The sequence below is a fragment of the Phocoena sinus genome, chromosome X (genome assembly GCF_008692025.1).
Source record: "Phocoena sinus isolate mPhoSin1 chromosome X, mPhoSin1.pri, whole genome shotgun sequence".
NCBI classification, from domain to species: Eukaryota; Metazoa; Chordata; class Mammalia; order Artiodactyla; family Phocoenidae; genus Phocoena; species Phocoena sinus.
Window position 1 is genome coordinate 27,961,461 of NC_045784.1, and position 22,024 is coordinate 27,983,484.

The window sequence follows — 22,024 nt, forward strand, 5'->3', positions numbered from 1 at the left end:
TGTGAACTTTTTGACATTTTATTTTAATATAATTTAGGAAACCATTTAAACTGCAAATGGATCTCATGTGGAATGAAAAAATCACATGCTGATAACCTAAATTATTTTGAATACTATTAATCTTCGATTAATACCCGAAAGGTTTTCTTATCGGAATTATGAATGGCACAAGAGAGACACTTATGAAGTTCATTTTAAAAAGAATCTGTAAATACAAGACTGGAGATTCTTTTATTTGATCCCTCCAATCCACAATTTCAGAATTTTCCAACAGCAAGGGGGGCATTGCTACCCATCATATGAAGGAGTACCTTATTTATTTATTTATTGCCTAGAAAGTCTGCCCTCAAAGACCCCTATCCCTCAAAAAAACCTTTGAGGTTGGAGGAACGGAGGGGGAGAAAGTGATGTGACATTCTTTGACTTCTTCTGTCGTCAAACTTTTCCTGACCTTTTCCATTCTTGTTTGGAGAAGAAGGCCTGAAATTATATAGATCTTGTCCAGGTTCTGATGGAGATCAAAGGAAGTGAGTGAATAGTCTCATACTTCTGGTTACCTTCACTGCTACTGCCTCACAGGATAAATGTAAAACAATTTTATTAATTTTATTAACATACCTATAAGCCATTGATGTGACTTCCAATGTTGGTCAGACCGTTTGAGAAAAATAAACTACTGTTACTGAAGTGTGTTTCAGGGAATCTCAACGTCTGGTGTCTGCTTGAAAGAGAAGGGTGGCAAGTCAACTGATTTCCCCCAAGGAGGTCATTACGAAAGGCAAAATACCTCTTTTTCATTTTCAGTGTAGTATGTTTATTCTCAAGAATATGAGTATTAAGGTTTGTTTGTATCTGAAGACTTTGAAGAGTTTTTCAAACATGAGTCAATATTGACATTTAAGAACTAAAATCTACTGAAGATTTTTAATCTTTTCTTGGTTAGAAAAGACAAAGCTTTAACAAAAATCAGTTTCAACACTCATGGTAGCCAATATTTCTGGCACGGTTTTATTAATTCACCCATTCCTTATTAAATAGCTTCTCACTCTACCCATATGAGGACTGTGCCCTTAAGCAGTCTATAGTGAAAGAAACAATACAAAAATTTACTTACAACATTTATATGTTATACACCTGATAACAGTAATAACAATACTAGCTATGTTTACTCGTTGCTTACTACGTATCAAATACCGTTTTATGCACTTCACATGTATCAATTCACATCACACTCACAATAGCCTGATGAGTTAGATGTTATCATTTCCCCCGATTTATAGCTGCCTAAACTGAGGGCAATTGAGAAATGTGTCCATGGTCAGTAAGTATCAGCATCGTGAGTTAAACCCAGGCAGTCAGGCTTCAAAGCCCATACTATTAAATGCTGTCCTCTCCAGACCCTCTAAAACAATACAGAAAGCATTAAGTGTTATTTAAAGGGCAAAGAAATGCCTCTGGGAATTGAGAGGGAAGCGAGATGCCTTCTAGCTTGAGGGCTCAGGGAAAAAGGGAGGATTTGAATATGACTTTCCTTGAAAATTAGGTTGTGTCTGGGTAAACTGAGATGAGGAAAAGCATTCCCAAGAAAAGAAACAGGTCATCAAAGACACGAAAGTAAACTGGCTAGCTGTGTGTTTTAGTAGGAGTTAAGGGTGCATGGAGAGGAAAAATAAGAAATAAGATTGGAAATTGAGTTTGAGGGCCAATCCTGGAGGGCCAGGTGAAGGAGTCTGCAGAATATTCTGAAGGCTTTGAGAAGTCATAAAAGGTGTTTGAACGGAGGAGTCGTATATTTTTTCATTCACTTGATGAATATTTATTGGCACCTATCAGGTGCTGGGCACTGTCTTGAGCCATGGGCATATACAAGAGAATAAAGTAGATGAAATCCCTGCTTCCATGGAATTTATAACATAGTTACAATCTTAGCTATGCTTTACGAAGCTTAATTGAGATGGCAATCTGTGGGTTGGATTGTAGCAATGCCGTGGGCAGGAAGGAGTAGAGGAAGGTAAAGGTAAATAAAAGCATGGATTAGAGTGGCGGTAAGTGGACTGGAGAGTAAGGAACGGGTGCAAATGATTAGCGACGTAAAATTGATAGATCTTAAAAATGAACTAGAAAGTAAGGCGAGTGAGAAGGTGATGTAGAAATGACTATTTGGTCTGAAATTTCTCTGGCTGAAAAGATGGTGGTGTGATGAATGGCAGGACAGGAGACAGACTTGGTATTAAAGATATGGCCTATTTGGGTCGCATTGCGTTTATGATGTTCGTGAGACTTTGAGTAAGAAATGTCCCATACATGGTAAGAACTGTGGGATTGATACTGGAAAGAGATAAAAATCCTCAAATCACTGGATTAAAGGAGATGAACAAAAGACTGTTTCTAGTCTAATACCTAGCACATAACCGACACTTTGTAACTGCTGGTTGACTACTGAATTAAGAGAATGAGATTAATGAAGACAGAAAAGAGAGTCCAGAATAGGTCATCAGGTAAAGAAAGAAGAATGAGTAGTAACAGAGGTAGGAGAAAACTAGTAGAATATAGCACCCCAGCAAGTCAAGAGATGAGAAATTTTCCAGAAGACTGCGGTGGACTACAATAACAAATTATGCATACATTTCTAGGGCAACAGGACTTGATAAAAGAATCTGCATTTGGAAGTTATCGTGGTTTCATACAGAAGTGTTTCACTTAAGAGGCAAATGTGGAAACAAGACTGAGAAACGTGAAGGAAAGAAGGATGTTTAGGAAGTAGGAATATTTTCAGTAATCAACGAATTCCTATGAAGTGAATGATCTGAAACTTGCTTTCGGCTATCTTGGGTCTTTGCCTGGAATGCTGAATCAGTTTGCAGTAATGGGTAGGATAGCAGGGTTAGTTGAAGGTCAGAAGGTCAAACTTAGGTTCAAATACTGACTCCTCTCTGTATAGCTGTGTGACCTTAAGAGAAGTTACCTAAACTTTCAAAGCTTCAGATTTTTCATCTGTAAAAGGGGTAAGATCATGCAAAAAAAAAAAAAAAAAAAGGCGGGGGATTGTTATATCATGCAAGCAAAGCTCTTAGCACACTGCCCAGCACATAGTAATATTTTTTTTAATGTGAGACAGTATGACTATCTAGCCTAATAATTGGATAAATAAATAACTGAATTAAATGGTGATATTAATCCCAGAAAACTAAACATTTCTTTAATAGGCTTTTATTCTGAATTATTTCCCTCCTAATCTGGTATGATAAAACTCAAGTTGATTTTCAAAGACGTATTGATAGTAATAGCTAAATTACTGAAACTCTCTAATTTTACTCTCCCCTACTGAATATGGAAATAATAGTACCAACACCAGAGGTTTTCAGTGAGAACCAAATTAGAGAATTGAAGTAAAAATGCTTTGTCAATTATAAACAGGGAACAATTTAGTTAATTTTATTCTCATTAATTAATATAACTTTAATCTATTGATTTTAAAGAGTATGATATTAAGTTTATATCTTTAGTTTGACTTTTGGTTAATGGTAATTCATAACATTAATAAGGATCTTTCACTTGAAGAAAGCTTTTTCAAAGTGCTTTAAATATTTATTACCTTATAAGAGCCTCAGAAAAGTTCTGTGGGGAATAAAAGACAGTCGTTATTAGGGGCTATCAAAATTGACTTTTCAGTATGCACAGTGTCTTCTTACCTATGTGAGCCTTTCTTTTAGTTTGTATATATAAAATTATAGAATCCAATGATTGAAGTACAAAGTTATTCAACTTAGTGCTTGCCTTGTATCATTCCAGATAATAACTAACTTTAGCGGCAATATCCAAAAAAATAGGTCCTAAAGTTTCGATACACTGAATTAACATGTTTATATATGAAAGGGACCATGGTAAGATGGCTTAGAGTGTTATAACCCTTATAATCAAGTGATTAAACTCATTGTTTTATATTGAAGTTATTGTTTGCCACCACTGGATAAAAATAAATGGATTCTTATTTTCTATATTTAGTCTTCCCTGCTATAGGAGATAAAACACCAGTCTTGAACATTTGTCCTCACTGACTTTATTTCTACACCTTTAATTATTTTCACTGTTTCTTGTTTGGATTTTCTCTTGTGATCTACAGGGATTTCAGGGTCCAAACTTGGATCATAATAAACTACTGAATAGAGTAAGATGACAAGCATATGGCTCTTGAATCTATTCCTGAGTACTACAATCCATAGTATTGTGACTCTGTATGAACTTTTTACTGTAGAATAAAAGGTAAATAAAACGTTTCCATGTTTATATAAGAGAAGAAATCAACTGCCCTTATTGGAAAGAGTTTTTCAAGATCTTGGATAGATTACCTAAATACTTTTACTTTCTCCACAGTATGAATTTTACACCAAAGTTTTGCTAGTTCTTTGCCTTTTTTCACGGTTAAAACATTTAAGAGAGTCTCTAAAGCTACGTCCTTTTGAAGTGCAGAAGATGGCATCATTAAGACCAATCCTATGCTACAGTAAGTGATACTTTAGCGACTTTTAGATATACTTCTGAATGGAGAAATTCAAGTAACAATGACATTGATTTCTGTGTAATATTATGTATTTCTATGGAGTCCATGTCGCTGCCCTTCAGTTTTAGATCTCTGACCTAGATCTTTTCCCAAATGTTAGATCCACATTCACAACTACTTCAAGGGAGGTGATATTTTCACCTCTACTCTTCATAGACACCTGAAAACCAGCCACATTCTTTTTTTTTTTTTTTTTTTTTTTGGTTATCCATTTTACTTCTTTACTTCATTGATAGTTTTAAACATCTTTATTGGAGTATAATTGCTTTACATGGTGGTGTTAGTTTCTGCTGTATAACAAAGTGAATCAGCTATACTAATTTTTAATTTTTATTTTATGTTGGAGTGTAGTTAATTAACAATGTTGTGATAGTTTCAGGTGTACAGCAAAGTGATTTGGTTATACATGTTCATGTGTCTATTACTCTTTTTCAGATTCTTTTCCCATTTAGGTTGTTATATAATACTGATCAGAGTTCCCTGTGCTATATAGTAGGTCCTTGTTGGTTATCCATTTTAAATATAGCAGTGTGTACGTGTCAATTCCAAACTCCCTAACTATCCCTTCCCTCCACTCTTCCACCCTGGTAACCATAAGTTCATTCTCTAAGTTGGTGAGTCTGTTTCTGTTTTGTAAATAAGTTCATCTGTATCATTTCATTTTAGATTCTGCATATAAGCGATATACGATATTTCTCTTTCTCTGACTTACTTCACTCAGTATGACAGTCTCTAAGTCCATCCATGTTGCTGCAAATGGCATTCTTTCATTCTTTTTAATGGCCGAGTAATATTCCATTGTATAATTGAAGAATAAAAACCATATGATCAACTCAGTAGATGCAGAAAAAGCTTTTGACAAAACTCAGCACCATTTATGATAAAAAGTCTCCAGAAAGTGGGCATGGAGGGAACATACCTCAACATAATAAAGGCCATATACGATGAACCTACAGTTAACATCATACTCAATGGTGAAAAGCTGAAAGCATTTCCTTTAAGATCAGGAACAAGACAAGGATGTCCACTCTTGCCGCTTTTTTTTTTTTTGCGGTACGTGGGCCTCTCACTGCTGCGGCCTCTCCCGTTGCGGAGCACAGGCTCCGGACGCGCAGGCTCAGCGGCAATGGCTCACGGGCCCAGCCGCTCCGCGGCATGTGGGATCTTCCCGGACCGGGGCATGAACCTGTGTCCCCTGCATCGGCAGGCGGACTCTCAACCACTGCGCCACCAGGGAAGCCCTCTTGCCACTTTTATTCAACATAGTTTTGGAAGTCCTAGCCATGGCAATCAGAGAAGAAAAAGAAATAACGGGAATCCAAATTGAAAAAGAAGAAGTTAAACTGTCACTGTTTGCAGATGACATGATACTATACATAGAAAATCCTAAAGCTGTTACCAGAAAACTACTAGAGCTCATCAACGAATCTGGTAAAGCTGCAGGTTACAAAATTAATACACAGAAACCTGTTGCATTTTCTATACACTAACAACGAAAGATCAGAAAGAGAAATTAAGGAAACAATCCCATTTACCACTGCATCAAAAAGAATAAAATACCAAGGAATAAACCTATCTAAGGAGACAGAAGACCTGTACTCTGAAAACCCTAAGATGCTGATGAAAGAAATCGAAGATGACACAAAACAGACAGAAAGACATACCATGTTCTGGGATTGGAAAAATCAATATTGTCAAAATGACTATACTACCCAAGGCAATCTACAGATTGAATGCAATCCCTATCAAATTACCAATGGCATTTTTCACAGAACTGTAACAAAAAAATCTGAAAATTTGTATGGAGACACAAAAGACCCTGGATAGCCAAAGCAGTCTTGCAGAAGAAAAACCAGCCGCATTCTTGACTTCTCTTCCCATAACTATTTTTCCCCTTTAATTCTGCAACTCTGTAAGGCACCCAGTCAGGCCAAATGGTAAGCAGTCAGTGACCCCTCACTGTACCTCACATTTCCCCCTCACGTCTTCCTCCCATAATCTACATCACAATGTTAGTTTTTTCCCTCCAAATAGCTCACACATCTGTTTCCTTTGTTCAACCTCAACACCTTAATGATCATTTCTTGCTTGGAATATTACAGAAACAACTTTCTAACTTTTGTTCCTGAACAGGTCTCATATCCTTCCAATTCATTCTCCTCACAGCTACCAGAGCGATCTTTCAAAAACGTAAGTTAGGTTATTCCATTTCCTTGCTTAAAAACATGCTGTGACTTCCCACAGACTACAGATAAAGTCCAAACTCTCAAAGACAGGCGGACAGAGGGAGGGAAAGACAGCTAACACATACCGAACACGTTGAGCGCAGCACTCTGCCCCTCTGGTGGGCATTCGACATGTATTCTACCAGTTATTCCTCACAAAATCCTGTGAAGTATTATTTTCATTGTACAGAAGAAAACTGAGACTTAGAGGTTAGGCAACAAGCGGTAAAATAAGTAAATTAAGTGGTCTTTCGGCTTACAAGGCTTATACTCTATCTACTATACCATGCTGCCTTTCTACATAATTTAGCCCCAGCTGATCTTTCCAAACTCATTTCTTATAATAATCATACCCCACCCATAGAGAAGTACCTTTCGATTCCTGAACTACCCAACTGTCCAGGACTTTCAACACGCTGTTTCCTTCCCTTTTGAACTCTGTGTATCTAGCCAACTCCTAACACATTCTTCTAACTTTCTCTGAACAGAAGTTCTCAACCTTGGCTGGACATGAGAAGCGTGGACAGGACATGCTGTGATCAAATCCAGTTTGAATCTCTGGGGGTAGAACCCAGAGATCAGCATTTAAAAAATCTCCTCCAATGTATAAGCAAGACTGAAAAACACTGTTCTAGGTTGAGTTTCCTGGCCTCTCCGGCAAGCTTACCTCAATCATCTTCTGTTTTTACTAGATCCTGTCTAGCCCTCTACTGTAGCACTCATCACACTACCATACAATTTTGTCTTAGCATAACTATCTTCACCTCTGGAATATAAGCATCCCAAGGGCAGAAATCATACTCTAATGCAGAGGCTTTTGAACATATGCTACACACTGATCCAGTATGTACACACACACGCACATATATGCAAACAGTTGAAACCAAAGCTTCAGAAAATAATACCGACTCTTATTTCAGAGTGATGGACTCTTGTTATTTTCTATTCTATTAATTTTATTCCTTTCTGTTTAAAAAAACGTGGATTGATACTCATTAAATTGATTACGTAACCTAGTACTTTGAACTACGTTTGAAAAACATCTCTCTAATCATGTTCGTAATGCTAGTCCTAACACCATGCTAGGCATCCAACAGGTATTTAATAAAGATTTGATGAATCAATCAAGGTCCTTAGGGAACATATATATATATGTTTTGTATATCAAAAATGGCAGGCAGACATCACTAGGCAAAAGAAAAACATCAAGGTAAACTTGCATAATCTTTAGACACCAAAGGAGAAAGATTAAAAACTACATATAAGACTCAATTCAAATTATAGCAACAAAAAGGAATACACAGAGGGTTTTCTTTTCTTAGAATTAGGGATCTTCAGATTACCTCTCTCTTTTCAGATGCACCTAGAAATATGACAATCCAATTTATTCAGGATACTAATTTTGCTACTGAGGTTGCATTCTTCCTTCTTCCTTAGGAATGAATCAGCGGGCCAGGATATATTGTGAGCAACACTGAAGAAGCTAAATTCCCCAATTTCAATAACATATTAGAAATTTAAGGTAGCTTAATCAATTTCCAGGTGTACTCTGATGTACAATTCAAAATGTATCAACCTTGTCTCTCTGGAAGCGTTTTGTTTAATAGAAGGAGCATTTCTACAGTGGGTGGGGGAGGGTGGGAGGAGACATAGGTAAAACAAATGAAATCAGAGGAGGGAGTGAGTTGAGAGATACGGCCTGAGACATGACCCAGATCACAGATGAGGGAATCTCGAATATTAATCGCTCCATAGTCTCTCTTGCTGAGAAAAAGACCCTAATTATGCCACCTTTATGACCATCTCTCCCCACCACATCCCCATCCCCACACACCTTCTTTACAAGCTGGTATTACAATTATCTCTTGGGGGTGCTTAGAGAATCAGTTAAGATTGGTGAAATTCTTGTGAAACATTAGTAAACATGCAGAGTCTGCATGTTTAACTATTTTCAGTTAGTTACCCACGGTTTCATGTTAGAACTTAGAGGTGCGACCATCTTTACCAGTTCTCTAAGGCCCAAAGCAGGAAATGCTCTGGACACAGGAAGAATCTGATTCAATTATGAATATAGTTCTTCATTTTAAGAATAAATTTGCAATTTAAGAATTTTCAAACTGTCACCTCTTAGGGCTCTATATGGTACTCCATAAAAATATATTGGCTTTAGGATTCCAGTTACACTGTCAGAAATAACAATACTTCTAAGAAAAAAATCTCCTCATCCTAAAGCACGAGGTCAAATATAATGACTTTGCTCTTACAAAGGAAAGTAAATAACATTTTTTTCTAATATAAGGAAGAAATTTTAATGGCTTTCAGAGTGGAATTAATCAGGTTAATTCCATTCAGGAAGCATATACTTCCTAATACATGTGTGCTTATCAAACCCAGGAATTGTAATTATTGCTGGGAGAATTGAACATCCTATGAAGTGGATGATAAGCAGTGATAGTCAGGTAGTCTAGTAAGAGCTGGAGTCTCCATATACAGAAAAACCGATTGACAGTCACAGAGAAAAACCCATTTTCTGACCCCCTGTCCCCATTCAGCAGCATTTGTATAAAGTAAAAACATCACCGCTTTGGGGTGGACAGATACATTGAAATCTGTTGGGAGAGCCGCTGCTCTGGCTAGGCATCTGGAGTTTCCTTTTTTAATATGTAAGAACTATTCTTGCTATACAGCACGAATCAAACAATGAATACAATGCCACCAGCTCCCGCAAACGAAGCGAAAGGCATACAGTTACACTTTATTCCCTCACACGTATTACAGGACATTCCTTTTGTTCAAAATTTTTCAAAAGTTATCTCTGGAGGGGAAAAAAAGCAAACACTTCGATTTAGCTGAAATACTGAAACTGCACGTAATCTCCTAAGGTATGTGGTTTTATTTCCTTTCAAGCTTGGCAAATTCCATTTGTTGCTTTTAAACCCCAGTATCTTGATTTAATTCTATCAGTTGAAATGTGCCATTAACAATAATCAATAGTTTCAGTAGTTTAGAGTTTTTACCATGACATCTTCGAATCTTTCATCAAAAGACCATTATTCAGCCATCTAACTGAAAATCAGAGCTGGCTATAAATGTCATTCCTATCCATAAAATGTAGTTTCAACCTCAGGCAACTGGAATTTATAGAAGACACAATATCAACTGAGAGGGAAGGAGAAATTGTCTCTTTTAAAATAACACTGGAATCTTAGTTAGTCCTACTATAGTTAAGGGGAAAATGATATGTCTAAGGTTTTCAGGAACTCTAAGGGAGTTTTATATGGCTTTTAAGAGTAAATACATCTTTATGAGTAATACAGAATAAGCTAAGAAAGTTTCCTCGGCATCATTTCCAACTATTTTTGAAAGAGATCAGAAATCTAAACACAAAATGTACTTTATTCTCCATTCTTCCACAGTAAACATAGTTAGGAAACACTGCAGTTTTTTTCTTTAATGATTCAGAATCTTGCAGTTTCTCATGATGAGAAGTTTGTATATGAATTTTCATTGTATAAGTACTATAGATATAAATATCAAAAGTATAGGAGATAGATGGATGTATCCTTGTTTTGCCCTCAACAAGACACCCATCAATTTAAGAAATATTTTATTAAGTCCCTATTATAAAACTGAGTCGCTGGATTTATTTTTAAAAGGAATCTGCTTTAAAAAATCCACTTAAAGTTTTACTCTTTATTTACCATAGCTGAGGGGAGTATGTGAATCCACATATTTAAAATTCTAGGGTGGCTTTATGGGCATGGACAAGGAGAAATAAAAGTTTACTTATGAAATATCATAAGTCAAGTATGTTACAGCAGCACATTTTCTAACTGTTTATCTAAGAGCGACCAAAAGACGAACTTTACACTGCATTTACATTCACAAGCCATGGGAGATATCTGGGAAGATAAAGTCAGGTATTGCTCTAAACAAACTACCTCCAAATGATCAAACTAACTCAACACACATTGTGGGGGAGCAAGCGGGGTCCGAGGATAATGACCAAGCAAGAAGGAGGAATCCAAGAAGCTCTAAATTGCCACTGCCATCTACTCTACATACGAGAGCATCCGAGTAGATCAAACGTCCTATCGAAACAGAAGAAAAGAAGGAGAACAACAAGGAGGGGAGGAGATGAAACTTTGCTTAATATGATTTGATTTTGGAATTATTTTTCAACCTAGGATATACTATCCCTTTTTACATCATAATTTTAAAATATTAAAAAACTGAAGTTAGTCCCAAAAATGGATCCTATTATTCTGACACTCCAAATTTTCTTTGCGGTGCTAGTAAACTTCTTGTATCAAGTCAGAAGACTCAACTATACATAACGAAACTCCATCGTAGGTCAGAAAAATTATGTCAGGTCCTGAAAGTAGGCATCGGGAGCCTTCCTGAACTACAGAATAAGATTCTCACCAAGACTTCATGTAAACAAAACTACCTGAAACTTCTGTTTTCACTGTTTATGCATATGAAATTTTATAGCAAGAATTCTTGTTTCTAGGAAAAACAATTGTCGAAAATTGTGTGATCATTAACTATGACAGATTTAGCCATATCATTTTTATTTTCACAGATCATGTTAGGAAGAAAGCTATAAAATGCCAGATTAACATTTCAAAACTTACTGGCAAGTAAGAAGGGAAACTGATTCAGTTAGCAACGCTAAATAAAACAGACAGTTCATATGGATGCTTTCCATGTAAAATATTAAATAAACACTCAAAAATGGCAACTTTTTCAAATTTAATAAGCCAATCCCTAATTTACTTTTCTGAGCAAAGTTTCTTCTTATCAAAGCTCTAGCTTTACGGGCAAGTTTTTCCTGGTCAAAAACACACACTATTTAGAAGACTGGGGTATTAAATGAAATAATAAATGATTTTTCCTTTTTCCTCTGTCTCTCTTCTTCTAGCCCAAACGCTTAAATACATAAGGCCATGTCAAACAACTATTTTAGTTCGTCCACAGCGTATCAATTACAAGGACAAATGCCGAGAATTCTTCGACTGGATTCACAAGAGGGATAAAGTAGAAATGCTTGACTTACTTGCCATTGTTTCATCAGCTCTCTTACTCCCTTGGAGTCTTCTGGGAGCCTTTCCTTATGGGTGGCATCCTGCAGGACGTTGGCAGTTGTTTCGGCTTCCGTAATCCAGGCAAGAAACTTCTCCAGGTCCAGCGGGAACTGTTGCAGTAATCTATGAGTTTCTTCCAAAGCAGTCTCTCGCTCGCTCACTCTGCAAAAGAACAAATGTCCAGATGCAATTCTCCTCAAACATCAGAAAGGCGCACCCAGTGAATCCCACGAAAAGAGCAAAGTCCAGGGGACTAAATTGTAATATACGAACAAAGGGGTGAGTTGTTGCTAAAACTGCTCTTCAAAGCATCAACCACTAGAATAGCGTGTGTGTGTGTGTGTGTGTGTGTGTGTGTGTGTGTGTGTGTGTATTTGGACTTTTAGACTTTTGAAAGTTCACATGTGAATTTTCCAAAAAAAATTTTTTTTAAACATTTTAGTTTCTGATGGTCAATTTTGAAAGCTTATTTTAATATGCTGCAAAAGTTTAAGCTAATCTTTACAGGTAAAACCCTAAAATCTATACCATGCTTATCTTTGATGTCACCTGAGGCAGGAAATCATGATTAGATAGGCCAGGAGAAATGCAAACCTAGAACAGAAAGTTGAACACTGGAGGAAGAAAGAGAAGGGGACTGAAGAACAAAAGAGAACAAAACGACTGAGAAGTAGGAAAACCATGTATTTCATAGAAACCATTGTACAAAATGTAATTTTGCATAACACTATCATGTTCTAATTGTGTTAGCTTTAATTTTCATTACCTGATGGTCACACAACTGAGAATATTTTCCAGAAGAAACATTTTATGCGTAATGGAAAAAGTGGAGCCTAAAATCCAGACAGATCTGGGTTCAAATCCCAATATCCTCTACCAAGTGTATGATACGGCAAGTTACTTAACCTCTCTGATTTCTCATCTGCAATACATATTGCTGTGATAAGAGCGAAAATACAACAATGTGTGTAAAGCTGAGTGCCTCACACATTATGTAGTCACAGATTATGGTTGCTCAAAAATGTTAGTTCCCTCTGCCCACATCCCATTCTCATCTCTCTAATCTTTTAGACGGAATGAACCAAATTCCCTAATGACACAAAAGTCTAAAGAAAAGTTATTCATATTTTCTGACAATATATATAATGCATGTATTGTGGATACACACACATATGCCCTCAGCAAACATCTACATAATAATAGCTTGGGAAGGAAAATTGCCTGAGGCAATAACAGTCCCATCTAAAAAAGATTCAGGTAAATTTTGTCTGCAGTGAGGAAATTAGTACTCTATTTACATGCCATATTTGCCTTCTATTATTACACAAACACTTTCTGGGATTAAACATAAGCTAAAAATGGATTTTAAAAAAATTGAACACTTGAACATGATACACACTGCTTGTTAAGATGTGATTGTCAATAATTATGCAAAACTGCAATTTATTTCAGCAGCAACTTTATCATGGGATGTGCAAACCAGGCAATAAACAACTCCTGCCAAGCCAGCGGCAGCAAAGCCCCCGGAAGAGCTGTTTATTCATCATGGGTGAGGTTTTTGCTGAGCATACAGTCTTCCACAGTGTAGTTTCGGTGCTCATACTGGATAAAAATCTTCTGTCTGCATTAACTGGTGGAGGGTAGAATAGGTTTATGAGGATGCAGCTATTGGAAAAAAGGAAGCATTGCACTAAGCTATTTATCAACTCCTAAATAAACTTGAATGCTGCACAGCTGAAAGGTAGCTTTGTGTTCTGGTTGGGCAAATCAGTTAAACCTCGTGGAGTTCAAGGGCTAACCTGAACTGCTGGCTCCCTGCTTATTTAGTTTCCAGGCAAATTATCAATGCAGGGAGAAATATCAACATCTCGTTATTTGCTTATTTATTTATCTTTTTATTTAATATGATTTAAAAATTCAGAACCATTGCAACAACACTGAAAATCTTAATGTCATAATCTGTCATGAAACGTACAAATGTACAGGTTGAAGCATGTGTAATTGCTAATGTCTGACCATTTCTGACCTACAAAAGGGGCAATTTCATCCCGTTCAACCTAATATTTTAGGTTGCCTCGTGCATTGCAAATCACTAAGATTTACTCCACCACCAGCTCCAAATCTGGCATAGAAATAAGCTGTCACATTGCAGAAGACAAATGCAGGGTTAGACACTGATATATATTCTAACATACTCCAAATCCACACAAAATAAAAGAGCAGTGTGAAACTCCCTCACGGCAGAGTGGAGCTTGGAGAAGTAGATACTGTGCATTTTATTACCAGCGTCATCATCACGATGAGCTGCACCTGATGCACCTTAGCTCCTCTGTCTTTAAAGAGAAACACCACTTACCTCTGCTTCCAGAGCAAGTAACTAGTAAATAACTTTCTAAAATGTGACGCACATAAACCAGATGAAAGGGTTCTACCGAGACGATGAGATTTCCAGCCAAATCCTACCACTGAGTTTGCTGCTTTGTAAATTAGGCCCTTAGGGAAGAGCAGTAACTCTTTCAGGACCCTAAGGCACTGTTTTCCTAAAGGATACCCTCGTGGTCTGAAATACTGACAACATCAGGCTGAATATTTTCTAGTTTGGAAATACGTTAAAAAAAATTCAATGGCGGCAAGAGCAGAAGAATCTCTTTCATCAGAGGTGAGACTGTTATTTCCTGCTTGTGTGGGAGACTTAAGGCTGCATCCTTTCTCCTGAAATCAATCTATGTACACGGAATTCTTAAACTTTAATTGTGCCAAGTCTAGACTAGAAATGAGTCAAGGGTACTTGTATGCCATATTTGTGCATTCCAAATAGCTCTGACTATATGCCATACTTTAAAATTTTCCATTACCATATGGCTTTAAATGGCTTATATGATAAAATAAAAATGTAGAAATAATAAGAATCATAAAGAAACAAAAAAAAAATTGGCCTAGAACAAAACTAAAGATCTGGAACATCAGGCTTCCCTGGTGGCGCAGTGGTTAAGAATCCGCCTGCCAATGCAGGGGACGTGGGTTCAAGCCCTGGTCTGGGAAGATCCCACATACCGCGGAGCAACTAAGCCCGTGTACCACAGCTACTGAGCCTGTGCTCTAGAGCCCGCGAGCCACAACTACTGAAGCCCACATGCCACAACTACTGAAGCCTGCAGGCCTAGAGCCTGTGCTCCGCAACGAGAGAAGCCACCGCGACAAAAAGCCCATGCACTGCAACGAAGAGTAGCCCCAGCTCGCTGCAACTAGAGAAAGCCCGCGCACAGCAACGAAGACCCAATGCGGCATAAAAAATAAATAAATAAAATAAGTCTATTTAAAAAAAAAAAAGATCTTGAACATAGATTGTTTTTTTAAAAATTCCCCTATCCAAATTATGAAATTATAGACCCTGGAGAAAATTTGGCTGAACTTTAAAAGTAAGAATGACCAGATATCATAAAATAGTAATAATGCTTTACAAATATAATCTACTGCATTGGTTAAGTACTTTTTATATAACCAATTTTAATTACCAGCAATTCCAGCTTTATAATGCATACAAATAGCTGAGAATTTGATGGAGTGTAGAATGGGATGGTGACTTGAAAAGGTTTTACTTCTATTCATAAGGGCACCATACACCAACCTCTATATATAAATACAGGCAGGTGGTTCCCAAAGTCTGTTCCGCAGCCCAGCAGCATCAGCAGCAACTGAGAACTTATTAGAAATGCAAATTCTCAAGCTTTGCCCTAGACCTACTGAATCAGAAATTCTGTGTGTGGAGGCCAGCGAGCTGTAGATCAACAAGCCTTCCAGGTGATCCTGATATATGCTAAAGTTTGAGAATCACTGACGCTAGAGACCAAACTTTGAGAACTACTGGTGCGGCGGATGCTGTGCTGGGTCTGCCTAGACCCCTCTTCAGGACTGAAGTATGTTTTGCTTTAGCTTCTAGGAAAGCAACTGGAGGCAGGTTGCATCCAGTGACTGGTAATGTGTGGGCTATAGAAGCCTGGTCCCCTTGCTCCGACTCAGGACAATTCGGGAAGGGAGTGGAGAGGAGGAGGGTTGACCGATGTTGTGGCTGCAACTGAACTAAAGCCCAGCTTCTCCTTCCGCCCTACTGTGCTTCCTTCCCCTTCCTCTCTCACAGGTATTATCCTGAGAGCACTCTCCAGAAAAAAATTCCTGCACGTTAATTGCTTTCTCAGGACCTGCCTTTTGGAGAACTTGACCTGCTGAACTGTCACACTAAATAAAAATTTGAAAAATATACTTGTCACAAAATGTATGTGGAGAAATACATAACTATACTTGCAGAGATCGTGGTCTCAAAAGGAGACAGGACGGAGGATTCTCACACTCAGCAACTGAGCCTGAAGAGCCACTGCACCTTTGGTTGCCCTTTAAGGAGATCTATAGATAAGGCAGAGTTGCATTATCACCAGTTAGAAGCAAGAATGTACTGAAGGGGCAAAGTGCTGGAGCTATAAAGCTTAGTGCAATCCTGCATCTGCCCAAGAAGGCGCTCATCCAGAGACAAGTCTGCATAAAGGGGAAAAATCACAGAAGGCGTGTCTTCAGTACCATTTTCCATTTTCTTTTTAAGAACTGATTATCAACGATGCAATCAGATAAGTAATAACCTGCTCCTTCATACACACACACCATGGTATCTCTGAATAAATCTCTAAGACTCCAGATTTTCTATTAAGTTGAATATCACTAATTTCTTATGGGTCAACCTAATACACAAAAAGCAAAAGAGAAAAGGGAAACCTACTACTTTCCAAGGTAAGGCTGAAGAGCTTAATTAATGTATAGACAATATTCCATGATCAGATACATGGATGGATGATATTTAATCAGTGCACTATATTCTAGGACTTTTAATATATACATATATAATAAATATATATATAAGCAAACAGAAACAAACACATTGAATATTTTTAGGGAAAAAAAGGCTCAGTCTGATACAGAAGGCTATTTTGCCCAGGTGTTTCTGAAAGTGTGACAACTGGGGCAATTCACAGCACTTAGTCTTCTACTAAATAATACTTCCATCTGTGCCCTGGTATTGTCATGGAGTAACCAAATAAAACACTCTCAATCTTTCCTTCTTGGTTTATTTGCATTTTAACCACTATCATTTCCTATGATATTTTTAGGGGAAGGATTACAGGATGACTTTCTTTTTTTTCCCCTTTTTTTGTTGTTAGACATAGATCACAGAAAGTGAGTACCTTAGCAGCAACCACTTGGACTTTGGACCAAAAGATTTCTGGCAACGTCAAACGCTACTCATAGAACCAGAGTTAACCTGACATTCAAATTCTCTGTAACCATAACAGTCTCTACTAGTTTGCTAGTAAATAAATTAATTTTGATTAAAATAAATAACTCTACTTTGTATTTGCAAGGGGCAGCTAGAATTTTATTACCTATGGCTATACAGCAGTTTGTAGAAAGGATTCCTTTTAATCTCCAGCACTTCTATTAGTAATGTACACTAATGAAAAGCACGAATCTAAGCCAAATCCTTCAATAATGCTTGGACTAGTATCCCATTAGTTCCCTTTCTAGCAACAATTCTAACACTGCGGCTTTATTTGTCTTTGGGCAACATCTACTTAGATATATGACCCAAAAGGGTTGTGGCAATGGGAGGATGCTTCTCTTTTCTCCTCTGTTATCAAACTCTAAAGTGAGAAATATACTCTGTCCTTTTAATGGAACGATTGACAAAGGGTGTGAGATGAAGGCTGTAAGGTCCAGCATAGAAAATAAAATTTAAATCTAATAATCTATATAGCTCTTTAAAGATTTTAAAGTATGCTCAGATTTATTCTCTCACCATTTCACAAGGTATCCCCTATTTTTTCTACTTACAGTGTGTTTCTCTGTTTCTTTGTATGCTTCCAGTTGGATGTTTCATTCCAGTGGGTTCAACCTCCACACAGATTATCTTTAAATCTGAACCTCATTCTTATTTCCACAAGCCTACCAACATCTCATTCATTAGGTGATCCATGCATCTAGTCCATATGTATTATGTACCAGGATTTATGCTTGGTGATGGTGACACAAAAGTCAATGAGACATGGACATGGACTTTGGCATTTAACATATTCAACTCTGGTGGGGGAGACACATAGGTAAACATTTAACTATAGTTACAATATGATTTCGGTTATAGTTCATCTGGATTCCCTACCAGTAGCCCAAATGTAATATGCATCACACTGTATTCGTGAACTTAGATCTCAATTTGCCAAACAAGTGATAAACATTTGTTTATCAAATAAGCAAATGTTTATCTTTTTAAACGTTTGTTTCTTTTTCTCATCAAAGGAAGTGGGGATCATCTAGCTGGGCTTTATCTTAAAATACAGTGATGGATGCTCAATAAAAGTTTGCCTAATTGAATTGATTTTCATACAAATCAGAAACCTTTTAGATATATGTCATAGGTTACTGCTGCTTTCATTTTGCTGTTGGGAAGATTGATTCTGAGAGAACCATAATGACTTTCCCAAAGTTGCACACAAGTAAGTGGCAGAACTGGGATTATAGCCCAAGTCTTGCATCCTAAAAAAGAGGTTTTTCTAACTCTGAAAATAGATATTGGTGTCCACTCCTCTCTGATATATTCATTGTAGCAAAAGAAAGAAAAGTGCAGGAAAGTTTATGCCTCTGAATCCTGGCCTTCATTTTGGAGCGCAAATTTATCTATTTGTTACTTTACCGTAAGCGGCATCATTGAAACACATATAAAGCTACCCAGAGGGAACCCACACATGCAAAGATATTCTCTCACCCTAACTCTAGTAGAAAGATCTAGCCGGTCTTTGCTTCAACACACAAAAAATCCATTTTCAACACAAATCTGCTGGTTTTCTGTTCACCGACATATGCATTATGAGGCCTTCATCCCCTCTCTCCTGAGGTCTGGTACTAAATTACTCAAACTCTCCACAGTTAATTGCAAACCACAACCTAAACGTTCCCAAAGTATTGCTGATTAGTTCTCAGAAAACTCATTCCTATCTTTCGTCACCCCAGACAACGCAGGATGACTTTCTGACATATGCAGAAGCAACACACTTGCACGAAGAAATAGATTAGTCCTCTAAAGATAAACCGCAGTTTTGAAGCTATCTATTTAAACTTTCTTCAATGCTACAGACATTTTAGTAAAAAATATATATCACCTGAACTTTATCTTTGGATACTAAGAGAATATAGGTATTATCAGTCATGTAAGGAATTTCAAAATACACGTTCCATCTCTTTTATTTTTTTACTCTATGGACATTTTTAAAATTGAGATTTGCACAATATATCATTAGAGAAAAAACCATAATTATACACTTTTCCTAAAAGCATTGGAATATTTCTGAAAAGAAAACGTTAGGAGACAGCAGTAAAAATGTACTTTGTACTATTCTTTGCATTACTCACTTCACTTGACTTGTGTTTCAGGCATTTATCACTGAGAAAAATAAATTGATAAAAAATATACAAAACATTATGAACAAGTGCAGTATTCAAGATACAACCTTGGCTGTTAACAAAGATGTTAACATTCTTTAGTCTAAGATCTGTGTTTTATATTTTTCTACTGATACAACACCTTAAGGCACTATTTGGAGAAGTTTAAAAATAATGTCGGAAGTAATTGATTACATTTGGTTTGGTTCACATATGGAGACTCAAAATATTATTTTGGATATTTACAGAACTGTAAAAAACCTTTAGAAAAAATGTACAGTTATACTACTATCCAGATGAATACAAACTTAGATTAGGGTTGGGTTTATAATCGGACACAATTTCTACTCTAAATAAATTCTCTCTGATTTGTATAATGAGAATCTTTAAGTTGGTTTTGGTCACTGGTAGTGTTAATCTCTTTAAAAGATATATTTTCCTAACTGTTGATAAGCTAGATTGAGTAGCTTTCTTCTCTTCTAAAGGATATATGAAAACTAGGATAGAAACCAATGAAAAAGATCATCTCCTGGAAGTCTCATAAGACTGTGCAAACAAATATGCATCCCCATCCCCAATAACTTAGAAAAAATAAAGAGAACAGTAGATTGTTAGATGCTGTTATATAATATTCCGAAGACAGCAAGGCAGGTTGGTTCAATTTTCTAAGATCAAAAGGCAAACGGATAGCAGATTCCCTTTAAAAGGAAAGAAGTGGCTAAAAACATATCAACTGATTATATGAACTTACAGTAGAGGTCTCTCAATGGAATTTAGAAATATGAACGATTTCACAATTCCTGATATGAACTTCAAGTTATAGTCTCTAAATATTTGTGACTTTTATTACTCAATTCCTCATTCAGCACTCTTGTGGTTAATAATGCACTTTTGAGAGTCCTTTAAATTCAACATTTATTGTTATAGAACTTTGCACTAAAACAATGCTCTTCAGTTTTCAAGCTCTTCTCTGTGTATCTTCTCCTTTGATATGTTAAACAACTAGATGAGGTTAATGGGGTAGGTTGTTATTATCATCAACATTTTATAGTTGAGAAACCTGACTTTCAGAGAGGCTGGGCAGTTTCCAACGTAAGTGGCTCTAGTCCACTATGACATTCTCTCTTAAGGTAGACTTGCCAATCTCCCTGTGAGGTAAACATAATGGATATTAATATAGTACTATGCTCAAAAGCGCCTCATTTGCTGTGATTATTATAAGAATTAGGACTATGGTGTATATTTGTGTGAAGACAAAAATTATTATTCCTTTGCTTATCACCTTCAGCTGCCACCTAAGAGACCTATTAAAATGAATACTGCACTTTGGACTTGAAGTAGGCTTGAGGATTTTATTTTAAAAGAGGGCATTACAGTCAAGAATAAAATATTTTTATTCTTATGAAATAGTAGAAAGTTACAGTACATACGGTTGTGGCCTTCTCATAATGGTAATTTACGTTTGCTAATGATACCAAGATAATCTGGAAATCTGTATCTTTTGAGAAATGTTTTACACTAAAATGATCTAACAAGAAAACCAAACCTTCATATGTTTCTTTCCTAGAAATATTACAGTAAAATAGATACATTTTAATAAGACTGGTTGGGAAATGAATTAATCTCTCAAAGTGACTCTGTCTTGGTAGACTCTAAAAGAATTGCCCTTTTAACTTTCAATCCCTTTTAATGACTCAGATATGATTTATAAGACTTGTAGGATTACAAATAACTTGAGCTAATTAAAACTAATGATCAAAATAAAGATTTAAAGTTTCCTGCTTTCTTACTTTTAATTACTATGGGGAGAAACTACATTGAAAAGAACTAGATTATGTGAAATATACCGATGGCCTTCTATAAAATCAAGTCAAATTTATGAAGAATAGTAAAAAATTAAGGATTTATTTTTTCAAGTAAAACTACAACACTACAGGAATAAATCTGAGGGCTGCACGTACTTTCAAAAATCCTCTTACTTATGAATGCACCGCTTATAAAAGGCTCTATATCTTCATTATCATCATCAACATCAGCCATCATCATGAACTTACTGTAAATTCCTTGAGGACAAGGATTGACGCCACAGTTCCTGGCACTTAACACTCAATACATTAAATTAAAATGAAATAGGCACAGCTTCTAAAAATGAGAAGGTCACAATCCCTTGTTTCTAAAACACTCATAAATTAGAATTATTTCTTGATGCAAATTTACTGAATAATAATTTATATTTGTATAGAATTTTAAAGTTTATGCATTGCTTTCTCATATACTATTTCAGTTGAACCTCACGGTAACTTATAGGTATCCTCTTGTTTGTTACAGAGAATTGACTGCATAACAGACTATCACTCAGTTATAACTAAGGTGTTTAAAAATGAGAATAAACAATCCTGTGATCAAAATTATGTTTTGCTTTGTAGAAGTGTGGATATTAAATCTTTGGAGCTTATCTCTTTCATCAAGTTTTGTACTAGCAGTTAAAGTGAAATGGTGGACTATTTCACTGGGCAACATGACACATTTAATTGTCAGTGACTGAATCTCTGCTACTCTTACACGAAAACAATGTATTTTTTGAAAAAAGAAATTAAATGTACTCCTGCAAAGAATGCTAATTCAGTGTATTTTTAGGTGCATTGTAAAAACAGAGGGCAAAGCAAACAATA

The 22,024-nt window shown here is 36.5% G+C and overlaps 1 protein-coding gene across 1 annotated transcript in view; it reads right to left on the reverse strand.

Moving 5' to 3' along the window:
* Positions 1-22,024, reverse strand: part of DMD (dystrophin) — a 2,099,690-nt gene that overhangs the window by 502,319 nt on the left and 1,575,347 nt on the right. Inside the window, exon 55 of the mRNA XM_032618871.1 lies at positions 11,846-12,035. Within this exon, the coding sequence (XP_032474762.1) occupies positions 11,846-12,035 (190 nt within the window). The remainder of the gene's footprint in view (positions 1-11,845; positions 12,036-22,024) is intronic.